This window comes from Octopus bimaculoides, chromosome 6 (assembly GCF_046866305.1).
Source record: "Octopus bimaculoides isolate indiv1 chromosome 6, ASM4686630v1, whole genome shotgun sequence".
In the NCBI taxonomy this organism is placed as follows: Eukaryota; Metazoa; Mollusca; class Cephalopoda; order Octopoda; family Octopodidae; genus Octopus; species Octopus bimaculoides.
In genome coordinates, this window is record NC_142933.1 from 120,028,608 (window position 1) to 120,041,562 (window position 12,955).

A 12,955-nucleotide genomic window follows, 5' to 3' on the forward strand; every position below is an offset into this window, starting at 1 on the left:
GCGAACAACATTCTTGCATAGGAGTAATAAATTTGTCCTCTACAAAATTATAGAGTAACCCATCAAATCAATGTAAAATTGTTTTTATTACATTGGTATGAAAGTTCTTGGACAATCATGCCGGCTTCAATCCCGCAACTAATCAGCATCGCCGACCAATCAGGAGCAGCCAGCGTGTCTATTGTGACTATATAAAGACTGACAATCAATCTATTTGCTCATTAGCTTTTTAGCTTTCACTGTTTGTTGTTGTATTTGCGAAATTCATCACTTTTTGCGCAAAATCGCTCAAAATATTGCACTACGAAAGCTGGCTCTGCGTGGCGTCATACTGTATCAGTTTCAAACATGGCACATCTGTGCATGACGCAGATGAATTAATCTGCGAAGCGTTTGGCCCTTGCACTGTCTCGAAAAGTACTTCGGTAATTGGTATCAGAGCTTTGAATCTGACAATTATTCAATGGAAGTTCAACCTCGAGGCGGGCGCTCAGAAGAGATCGATCATGGTGCGTTGTTGCAAGTCGTTGAAAGCGATCCAATGCAAACTGCACGTCAAATTGCGATCATCAACCACCTACATCGTCTCTGCAAGGTCAGCAAGCTTGGAAAATGGGTGCCACATGAATTGACTGAAACGAATAAACAAGCACGTGTCACTGCATGTCAAAATCTGCTCTGGCGAAGCCGAAAATTCGATTGGTTGGAGTCAACAATCACTATGGATGAAAAGTGGGTATTGTACTCCAACGTGAGGCGCAGACGATTCTGGTGTAGCAAAGGTCAACAGCCAAAACCTTCGCCAAAAGAACCGCTTGTGCAAAAGAAGGTTATGATCTTAGTTTGGTGGGATTTCCGTGGTGTGATTATGTTGGATCTTTTCCCACGCAATTCCACCGTTGACAAGGATGTCTACTGCGAACAAATCGACCGTTGGAAGATCGCGCTGGCCGAAAAACGCTGCAATTTGAAGATAATTTACCACCAAGAAAACACACCAGCACAATATGCAAAAAAGATGTCAGAGAAGCTGAAGGAGGCGGGATGGGATATTATGGCGGGATGGGATATTATCTGACCTTGCCCTTTCTGACTACCACTTATTCTCTGCCTTGCAACACGTGATAGGCGATATAGAGTTCGAAAACGAAGATGTGGAATCGTTCCTTTACGACTTTATTGATTCGAAGCCATGCAATTTCTGGATGAAAGGATTCAAAACTTTGCCTGAAAGATAGCAAAAGCTGATCGATAACGAGGGTGATAACCTTTTGGATTGACTGTTCTTTGTTGTTTTTTTAATTGTTAATAAAGTGATATGTTAAAAGTGTCCAAGAACTTTCTTACCAAACTGATATTATATCTGACCGTAAAAACAAACATCAATATATATATATATATATATATATATATATATATATATATATATATATATATATATATATATATATATATATATATATATATACGTATGCATACACACATATACACATATATATATGTTATGTATTTTTGTATACATATATATTTGTGTACATATAGATATTTATACACACATACATATTGTCTGTGTGTGTGTGTGTGTGTGTGTGTGTGTGTGTGTGTGTGTGTGTGTAAGTGTTGTAGTTTTGGTTTTCGATTCTTTTCAGTAATGTAAAATGTAATGTTACTTCTAAATATATATTTTGAGCAAGTTCTCTATCATTAGATTATGGCGCTGTATTAACTAAGTTACGATAATATATTATCATTTGCAGCGTTGTAGACAGTTATACGGCTAAATTAGAATCAGTTATCAACATTAAGCATAAAAATTAAAAGGAACACATATAAAGACATACAGCTTGTAAGTTACAGTAATGCTCGAAGCAATGTAGTCTGTATTACTGTATTCTAATACAGTATACACTCTTACAAAATTCACCTTTGAGCAAGTACTCGGAAATGTAAAATCAACTTTATAGCTATATATAAACTAAATATGTTCATAACATGATTATGCGGTTAAGAATATCACTTCTCCAACATTTTCTTCCAAGTTCGATTTCTCCGTGTAGCTCCTTCAGCAACAATTTCTGTTCTAGTTTCGGATTCTTTGAAATATTGCAAATAGAATTCGGTGCACTAAAACTGTGGTAAAGATCGTCGAGTACACACGCACACTCGTACATACATACATACATATATATATATATATATATGTAAGTGTATGTATGTATGTGTGTGTGTATAAATGTGAGTGTTTGTAAGATAGTGACATATGGTATAATTATAAATAGGGCAAATTTTATCCATTTCTCCGCAGACTGAAAAAAATTATGAACAACCTTAATCGACTTTCGAACCTTATTGGGTTCACATCAGAAGTGTCTACATCATTCTGACAGTCTTTAGACAAAAAAATTAGCCAAACTATTTATATACTCAACAAATGCAGCAGTTACTCTATGAGGGAGTCCTTAATTTGCATACCGAAAGCGTTTAACAATATATATAACCCTTATGAACTTTACATAACTTTCGAGTTTGACAGAAAGGCTACGATATAATACGTACAATACCTAGAATAAGTTCTAGTGACAATTTGATCGATGAAAGAATCCGTTCAAGTCAGTACCTCAACCCGAAACAAAGGAATACAGAAATAAACAGAATGCTAAATGTGAAATTTGAAATGAAGTCTCTGAAAACCTCTTTTGGAAACTAGATCATTGCGTAGATTTTAACGCTGTAACGAAGGGGAAATTATGCCAATATTATTTATCCGAATATCCATGGAAATTTCTTCTTAATCAGGCTGATTAATAATGTACGTCATTCACCTTGAGATTTAAGCACAATCAATAAACAAGCTTTTGAGCAGATAATTACATTGTTATTGAAGTCTTAAGCAAATTGACCGGTAAATCTTTTCAGTCCATGCCAAATTAAGAACAGTTTAAGAAAATAACAACAGATTAATTAATGCATACATATTATCGAATTTCTGACTTATCTGAACTGTAAATTTATCTCTTCAAACAATGAATAAATAAAGTACAATAACTTACATATAACGGTGCACATTCAAACACACATCTTCACGAAAACACACACGTATTACTCGTTTACTATTCCAGTCATTTGACTACGGCCATGCTGGAGCACTGCCTAGAATGGTTTTAGTCGAACAAATCGCTCTCAGGAATTAGTTTTTAGGTCTAGTAATTATTCTATCGGTCTCTTTAGCCGAACCGCTTGGATAATGGGACATAAACACACCAACACCGGTTGTCATTTCCATCAATGAGTAGCACTGGGTAGCTCCGGAGTGCTTTTAAAGCTTCTGAAATCGAAAACGGAAAACAGCAACATTCTCAATGACTACGAGGGTCGGTTGAAAAGTTCATAGGCTGATCAAGATACTGTCATGAACCCTTCTGGCCCACACAATTCTCTGTCAGTGTTGTAGTGCTGCTTGGATCTTCCTGGGGAAGAAGCTTTCATCTTATTGGTCAAAAAAGTCATGAACAGCAGATATGACGTCATCATAACGGTGATACTGGTTATCAACGAAGTAGGTTTTTTTTTTCATATTTAGAAAGACTTGATAGTCAGATGGGACGAAATCAGAAAACGGACGGTGATCAACCAGTTCAAAGTCACAATCACGCACAACAGCCATTGAACCCAAGAACTTGTGTGCAGTAGAGCATTGTCCTGTTGAAAAAAGACCCTTCACTCAGTTTTCTTGGGCGTTTGGTCTCGATAGCCTTTCGTCATCTTTAAGTCATCTTTAAGACTCTCCCTTGTCCTCGTAAATTCAATTATACACTTTTTTTTTACAATGCTGATAAAACCTGGAGCGTCAGGTATTGTAGCAACCGTGTTAGCATAAATGTTGTTGGGGCTAAAATCTTTTCCTGCAAGTTCTTGATAGCACCATGATGCCAAATTTTGTCCATTTGCAAGAGAAGTCGCAACTCGTTATATTTATGGTCTTCTTTGAACAGCTAGATGTCAGCTTACCTGGAAAGAAATAATGTAGTTATAAGACGAGTTGAAATTAATGCATGTAAGATTTCACAGTTCTAGCATCACTCCTTCATAGCCAACCTATGAACATTTCATCCCGCCGTTGTACATTAAATATATAAATTCTATCGAACGAAAGAACATTGGATAAAGCACCTTCCCCAGTCATATAGACTCAAGGGGCTGATTTCTATGGTGTATATTCGAGCGCCTGGACGGGACTTCGGTCCGTCGAAGGACCACTCATTTTGGTCAGCTGAGTGAACAGGAACAGCGCGAAGCTAAGTGTTGTTCAAGAATACAACCCATCACCCGGTCCAGCAATTCAAGCCACAATCTTACGATCACGAACCCAACATAATAACTGGTAAACCACGCACCTCCATTCTATAGTATGAACTGTTAATCAGTCAAAACTTACATATAAAATAAAGACAAATATAGTTATGTTATAGTTATGTTCTTGAGAGAAAAAACATATTCGCACATCTATCCTCTTTATCAACAGTCCGCAGAAAAGAAGTTGTTGGAAATATACTTGACAACTTGACAATATACTTTCATAGACGACGTGAAGGAAAATATTTAGTTTAATTTAAAATAAGTAGAAACATGTGAATTTAAAATAAAATCTCACTAAGTATAAATTCTCTCTTTATCTAAGTTCATATGCATGTGTGTGTATGTGTGTTTGTATATGCATATGTCTGTATATATATATATATATATATATATATATATATATATATATATATATATATATATATATATATATATATATATACATATATATATATATACGTATATAATAGTACACACACATGCACATATATATATATACATACACACACGCATATATATATATATATATATATATATATATATATATATATATATATATATAGAGAGAGAGAGAGAGAGAGAGAGAAAGATAGATAGATAGATACATAGATACATACGTACATACATACATACATACTTACATACATACATACATACATAGTGGCAGTGATATCTGTTTCTCATTGGTAGTATCATACTTATAAAGAGGAACATAGACAAAATGACGTATTTCATCATTAAACATTTATGTCATCTTGATGGTGAATAAAATTATAAACATGGCCACTATTTTGTTTTACGTCATATAAGAATGTATATCTATAAGAATATTCCAAACAGCGTGTTTCCTGTAGTTAACTTATGAAGAGAATAGGTGAGTGTGTGTGTGTATTTATATTTTTATCCTTGAATTTTATAAATATTTAGTCTTTAGCAAAAGCATTCGAACCATGATAATCCTACCATTTACTATCATTTTCCAGGACAGCCACCATTTCTTTTTAGCTATGTTGCTAAAAGAAGTTGCGAACAGGCCAGTATTACTATTACTAGTCGGTAGAGCAACCGAATAGGGGCTTCGGTATTGGAATGCCATGCTGATGTTGTTAATAATAACTTTCCGTCTCTTTAAGCGATGAGGGGTAACTAAGTCTACATTATCAAATATGTATCAGTTCACCTTTTTTAATACGATGGAGCTTTATTTGAGGAAGATTTGGTTGCTATTCCAAGGAAGTAAGATGATCATAAAGCCGCTCCTCCGTTAGATCGTCAAAGGAAACTGTTATGATCCCAAAAGTGCGCAGTCTTTCAGGAAAGTGGTGCAGTGTTTATGTTACATTAAAGGTTCTATGCTGCTGTGTTTAATCACTATTACTCTATTTGTTATTCTTTAAACTTTCTAGTTGTGAAAGCTTTGGTAATATGAATTGACTGGGTAGAAAATATGTGGTGGTAAAAACTAAATGCAGAAAGATAATAAGAGGTACCCGGTACAGATAATAGCACAATGAACCCTTTGCCTTTGCATCATATGTGATAAACAAGATATATATTCTCCTGGCGTCCTTGCATCAAATATGATACATATTCCCGATTTTTGTTTTTGACATTGAGAGTAATTTGGGACTTATGAAAGGAAAGCTTTATACTTTTCATAACTTATGTAACAAGGGCTAACTAAAAGTCAGGAAACAAGCACGGGCGTTTAAGACAAAGCCTATGAAAATGCTTTGTTTAGGCAGAGTGTTAAATCAACCTCACTCATTAAATCTATCGTCCTTTCCCCAATAATATGAACGCCACTAGTATTACTCTGCTATGTTGCGTCGCCCAGACCGCGACATCAAAACGGTGAACTAGGATGGTTGCCTTTTGTCAGGCACATTTTGCCACTCGTTTCTTTGATAAGGACGAAATTCTGGATCAAGTGTAGATCACGAGAGAGCGGCTGAAACCTCGAATGTTGTTGAGCACTCACAGTCATCTCCCAGTTAAACAATACCGTCAATGGGTTAGTATATAAACGGTTATTATTCGGGTGTGAGCAATATTGCACAAGGAGTCGCTGTTTCTCTAGGGGACTCTCAGCTCAGAGATTATGAGTTTACTTTCAAATTTCTCTGGACTATCAGAGCCACCCGAGAACTTTGTTCATTATAAACTCTACAGATGCAATAGTACTGTCTACCTCATATATCTAATCTGCGCGCAGAACCACGTATTTGTACTCTATGGCCTGGATCATTGTTCAAGTATTACTGAAATGTGGAGATATGTTAAACAGCTGATTTTGTTGTGCAACACGAATCCAGAATCAACTGAATGCATCGAAAGGTCAAGCTATCGCTTTTCTCTGATAAGCAAGGCTTCCCACTTCTTATTTTACTATTAGCACATTAAAACCCAGAATGAACTGTTTGTATAGTTCACGAATTAAAAGAATTGTTTATGGTAGAGGGTTAATTTCCCAGTGGTGACCATCTGAATAAATATCAGACTTTTACTACTTTTCCGTATTTGTTACGTTTATTCAATTTCCAACATCTGTTTTCTGCTCAATACATTTGCCATTTCCCCACTTCTGACTCACGATCCGTTTCTTTGAGTATCAAATGTAACATTTTTATCTGCGTTCTGTATAATTTAAATTTTGTTTGTTTTTTATTGTCATTCACCCCAATACCAACCCTGATCAAACAGACAGACGTATAATGAAAGTCGTTCCAGTCGTGAGAATTTCTTGTCTTCAGAGAGTATGATGAGGAATGCAATATCCAATGCGTCTGTTGTGTTTAAAGTTATTAGTGCATTGACTGAGAAAAAAATTTCTGTTATGTCTTATATCTCTATCGACCTATCGACGATAATAAGACTTTCGATGTCTCCTTAATATTGTTTGTAGTACGGTTGATAGAAATGGTAAAGTTTTTGACGAAATGGCTTTTAGGCTAAGGTCCTTAGTAGGCCCTATTCGTCAGATTAAAAATCCAATCGGAGTAGACTTCAAACGTACTGTTTACTGTGTCAGTAAAGTAATTTCCAATCGTCTTGCATTGGAAGAGTCGATGTTGTGTTGATTGACTGAGATCCAGACCTGATTGAAAGCATTTTACCTGTGCCCATCCCGACTTTTATTCAAACAGAACGTGATATGAAAAAAAGTCTTGCTATTTTCAGCGGGTCGTACAACCGCATAGTGGTTCACTCAGTGACTCGTAGAAGTGAGTATTGTTTCCTTATTTCAGATGTAAAATGGCGGTAAACTTTTCTATGAAGTTTACAGCGATCAGCTACGGCACATTGTTCACGTGGCTTCAGTTCGAAAGCTTTCTCTCTCTCTATTTCTCTCTCTCTCTCTCTCTTTCTCTCTCTCTCTCTTTCTCTCTATCTCTTTCTCTCTCTCTCTCTCTCTCTCTCTGTCTCTCTCTCTTTCTCTCTCTCTCTTTCTCTCTCTCTCTCTCTCTCTTTCTCTCTCTCTCCATGTATATATATATATATATATATATATATATATATATATTTTCCCTTGCCTGTAACTAAAAATGAGTGGATTTAACAAAATTATTATTTCACTTTCGTCGTATATAATTTTAGTTTTTGCATTTTTGCTTCATAATGCAAATTTTAGTCCGTTATTCGTGTCTTAGAGAAGGTTTTCCTAATGGTGGTAGAGTTAATTTTGCAGGTATTTCAGATAATAATATGGAATTATATTCATAATAATATTCATAGCCCTGATGTGCGTTTCCATGCTCTTATCGTTTTTCAATTATTGTAAAGAAATAGAAATATAACACAGAATGGAAAATATAATAATGCTTCATGTAAAATACTCGCTCTAGTTATATAATTTGTGCAGTAGTTTAGCTTTAGCCACGACAAATGGACTGCAATCATAGCATTTGTAATTCTTCCAATATCTCTGAGGTTGATCCGGTTCCTGTTCAGTTTAAACACCCGTAAATAGACAATTTATGGTAGCGAGTTGTTAGCATCGTTTGCATCGCGAATGGAATGCCTTACAGTAACGATTCTGGCTCTATGCACCCCGAGTTCAAATACCGCTCAGGTCAACTTCACCTTTTATACTTTCAGTCATTTAATAAGGTTCTTTCTTTCTTTCTTTCTTTCTTTATTTCTCCGTCTTTCTTTGTCTGTCTGTCTCGCTCTCTCTATTTCTAGAAGAAATCTGATGTGTTCAGACTAGAGAAGGCTGAGTTCCGCCAGATTCAAAATTCTCAAGTCACAACATTTGTCACGACGCCGCTTCTACGAGTCATGGAACTTATGAAAGAGAAACATACACTCTAAATGACACGAGAAGATACTTGAGCCAGAAAATAGAATGTGCTAGTATTCAAAGTCATATCAATCGATACGCATTTTAGTAGTCTTGTTTGGAAGCCGTGTGTGATATATGTGTGTATAACCGCAGCATGGTCCCATATGTTGGAGAAAAACTCCAATGTAGGCTTCAAATGAGAGTTTTGGAGGTTTAGTAGTTGTTGGAGGCCCCGAAGTATTCTCTGGATTGAATCAGTCTTTTGGATGGCAATAACATTGAATAGCAGATTGGGCTGTACCAGAAGTAATTATATAATGATCCAACGCGTTATATCCTTTGGTCACATCAAGTTATGTTGTGTTATGTTTGCATGTACGTGTGTAGCTTATGCACTACCTCAAATTAAGATGTTCGTCGTTCTGTGCGCCTCGTGGAATATGTCACTCTGAGACGATTTTGAATAAATGGAAGTAACAAGTGCAGATGATACTAAAACGTCTACGCAGTTGTTACTCGAGCGCTTTTGAAATTCTACTCACAAAGTATATTTTCTTTTCAGATTCAGACACAAAATATATTGAACATCGCTGCCCCAATATACATTTCAACAGAAAAGCAAAGAATGGACATGGCAATAAAACGCTGCATTGTTGGAAAGCTATAAATCATGCGTAAACGTACAAATTGGTACAACCCATACACTGAAGACAAATTTCGCATTCATTGCAAATGGGAACACCATAAGCAGAGCAAGTTGGCATTTTCGAAATGCTCCACTGGACGAAATATCTCCTTACAGAATTAAAAACCCCAAAAGACTAAATATTCCGTTCTGTCTAACTTAATATAAAGCGTCTCACATAATCTTGGATCTAATAAGCCAGTCCAGGGGCCTCCACTAGGAACAATGAGAATAAGTAGTTAACCCCTTTTAAGTATTATACACTAAGTTGCCCTGCAATCATACTACATAACTTGGTGTGGCGAACGAAAATACATCGTATAAACGTCTGCCATTCGTTTCTTTTGTCGCCTAAAAGATTGTATTTCGCAAGAAGCACTAAAAGCAACGCAGTATTTCTGTAACACTATGTACAGTTCCAGTTTAGGTATGAGATTTTGGGGAGGTTGTCATCAAAACTTTCACATTATTTTTGCTCACCTCTGCACTCACAACCAGCCGCTCCATGTAGAAATTGTGAGTTAAGAGTCAATATCATTGCAAATGTCTCTGACCGGCAACTTTGTATTATTCCCTTGTCACATGTGTTACATCGGGCACTTGAGTAACGCTCTGTGACACACCAGCACCGTCTCTTATCTGGCTTCGTTCTTGGCCGTGAAAATTAAGCTTATACTCCTATATTATCTCCGAGGTCGACGGAAACTACACTATTTTACACATGCGAAAGATTTTCCTTCATTTGATCCTTTGAAGGTACATAGGAAACATCTTCACCTTTTGATAGGTAGAGGTGCGTTAGCTTTCTTTCTGTCCCTCTTTTTATAAAATCGTTACGCATGTTGCTTGAAATAATTTTTTTTATAAGTGTTGGCCTATTATATTCAGACTTTCTTTTTAGCTAAAGACTTGTTGTCATTGTTGCCGACATCAGTGTCACTCGTCGTTTATGAAACTTTAATTTCTTTCTGTGTAGCGTACATGACGTCTATTTTGTAAAGTTTGTTAGTTTTTAAAATTCGTATTCTTGTTTATATAATTATGGTGAACGTTCAAAATTTTTTGGGACGTGCCAGACAAAGAAACCATATCATTACACAAATTCGCGAATACTTACACAATAAGACATACAAAATAAATGTTAATCTTTCCCACAGAAGCATAAGACGTGTTGAACAATCAAACGTTTCAAACTTGTTAACCCATTTGTGAATTTTTCGAAATGTGATATGAAAACAACAGCAACAAAAATCAATCAATGAACAACAGTAACACATGCTTTTTAATACTTCCTAGTTTTGACACAAGGACAGCAAATTTGAGGGAAGAGGGCTAGTCGATGAAGTCGACACCATAATTTGACTTGTACTTTATTTTATCGACCTCGAAAGGATAAAAGACAAAAGTGAACTCTACGAGAAAGCAGAAACTGAACCAAGAACGTAAAAAGTTGAAATAAACGCTGCAGATAATCTATTTCCGACTCTCAAGAAATTTTGCTAGAATGTCGGATCAGTAATAGCACAACTCTTTTCCACTATAAGCAAGGGCCTGATATTTTGCAGAGATGGGGTTAATCGATTACGTCTATTTCAATGCTCAAGTTGTACCTCTTTTATAGATCCAGAAAGGATGGGAGGTAAAGTAGACCTCGAGTGTTTGTAATTAGGACGTGAGGAGCCGGAAGAAATACAGCTAAACATTTTATCTGGCGTACTAAAGATTCTGTTAGCTCACCGCCTTAATAATAATAATAAAAATAATCCTTTCTACGTTAGGCACAAGGCCTGAAATTTGGGGGAGGAGGTTAAGTCGATTACATCGACCCCAGTACTCCACTGATAGTTCAATACATTAAATATGTTAAATTAATTTCAAATTTCTGTGGTTAACTGACAGTGAAATTAGTTTCAAGTGTTGGCACAAGGCCAGAAATTTCAGGGGAGGGGTAAGACGATTACCAGTGCTCAACTGGTAACTTATTTTCTCGACCTCGAAGAGATGAAAGGCTAAGTCGACCTCAGCAGAATTTCAACTCAGAATGTAAAGACGGGCGAAATGCTGCCATTCTGTTATCTCGCCACCAAAGGTCTCCGCACTGGTTTATAGATTTTCTCTCGGATGTTTATGTCTTTCACCAATTTATAACGCTATAAATACGCACGCTCACACGCAGACACATATATACATACACATACACACAGACATGCACACACAGACACGCACAAACACGCACAAACACGAGACTAAATTATATCATAGAATTGTATGTGCAACTTGCCATATAAATATTTTCTTACACCTAGTTCTATCTATTTTGCCTACACACACACACACACACACACACACACACAGAGATAGATAGATAGATAGATAGATAGATAGATAGATAGATAGATAGATAGATAGATAGATAGATAGATAGATAGACAGATTTTATAACCTTGAGTCCAACGAAACAACTCGCATAAGCTTGCATGGTTTCCTGTCATTACTCGCGAAACGTGTTCATAATGAACGCTTACAGCTTCTCAAGATAACTTATATCACATAGGGAGATATTTGCCAAGTTTATGAAATCAATGCTGTCCTACTTTTTAACGTGCATTTACTGGTGTGCATGAATACGACGATCAAATCATGTGATTTTAAAGAAAATTACATATTTCTGTGCTTTTTGTTAAATTATAGATACCTATCGACCAATGCATATGTGTATACAAGAAAAAAAATCAATTGTCAAAATTTCAAATGAATCAATTTTTTTGTGCGTGTGTGTGAGAGTGTGTGTTCGTGAGGGCGCGTGTATATATGAGGGCGATTTTAAACGCAGCGCCGGCATGATCTGTAGTGTTCAACAATACTAACAACGATGATGGTGAAGACGATAAGAAAGAAAAGGAGGAAGAAGAAAAGGAGAAGGAGAAAGCATTAGAAAACATTCTTGTTGTTGGTATTGTTGTTCATTGACTGCATTTTTTTTATTGTTGCTGTTGTTTTCTTATCACATACTGAAAAATTCACTTATGGATTAATAACCAGTTTAGAATGTTTGAGTGTCCAACATGACTTATGTTTGTGTAGGAGAAAATAACACTTCGCATCACCAGGAGGAAAATTACGATGATTTATTTATCACTAAGGCATCAGATGAAGTAAACATTACAAAAGCAGTTTGTACATGAGGGTTTCGGGGATTCGAGAGGAAGAAAAATGGAATGATATTAAATGTATACATAATATATAAAATGCATAAATTCATGGAGAAAACAGTGTTGCTTATACAGAAAGTTCAACTAAGTCCACTAAGGAACACCAGCGAGCAAGATCATCTCGCTTACCAAGGGCAGGTGCTTCCCATCAACAGTTGAACTCCGATTTACGGACGAATGCTTTGAGTAGTTGCATCCATTCTAAACATTTACGCCATAGCCACCCTCTTTTAAGAAATTCACTGAAAAAAAGCACTTTCCTCTCCATTCTGATATTTCTTTTCAAAGGAACTTGAAAAGGTTGATGAGGGATTAATTGATGATGAAATTATTTATTCTTAGTGTTTTCACATACGCAACTTCTTTTGCCACCTGACCAAGAAGCTATCCGGACAGCCCTGCTAAAGAGTAGGTGGA

General features: G+C 36.2%; 1 protein-coding gene across 1 annotated transcript; it reads left to right on the forward strand.

Annotated features, from left to right (window-relative positions):
- The first annotated feature begins 463 nt into the window (after positions 1-463).
- Positions 464-1,078, forward strand: LOC149135394 (histone-lysine N-methyltransferase SETMAR-like). The gene has a single exon (XM_089353512.1). The coding sequence runs from the start codon at positions 464-466 to the stop codon at positions 1,076-1,078; it is 615 nt and encodes a 204-aa protein (XP_089209638.1).
- The last annotated feature ends 11,877 nt before the right edge of the window (positions 1,079-12,955 follow it).

Excerpts from the sequence above, each read along its gene's own strand:
- LOC149135394 (XM_089353512.1), top strand. The coding sequence starts at position 464 with ATGGAAGTTCAACCTCGAGGCGGGCGCTCAGAAGAGATCGATCATGGT.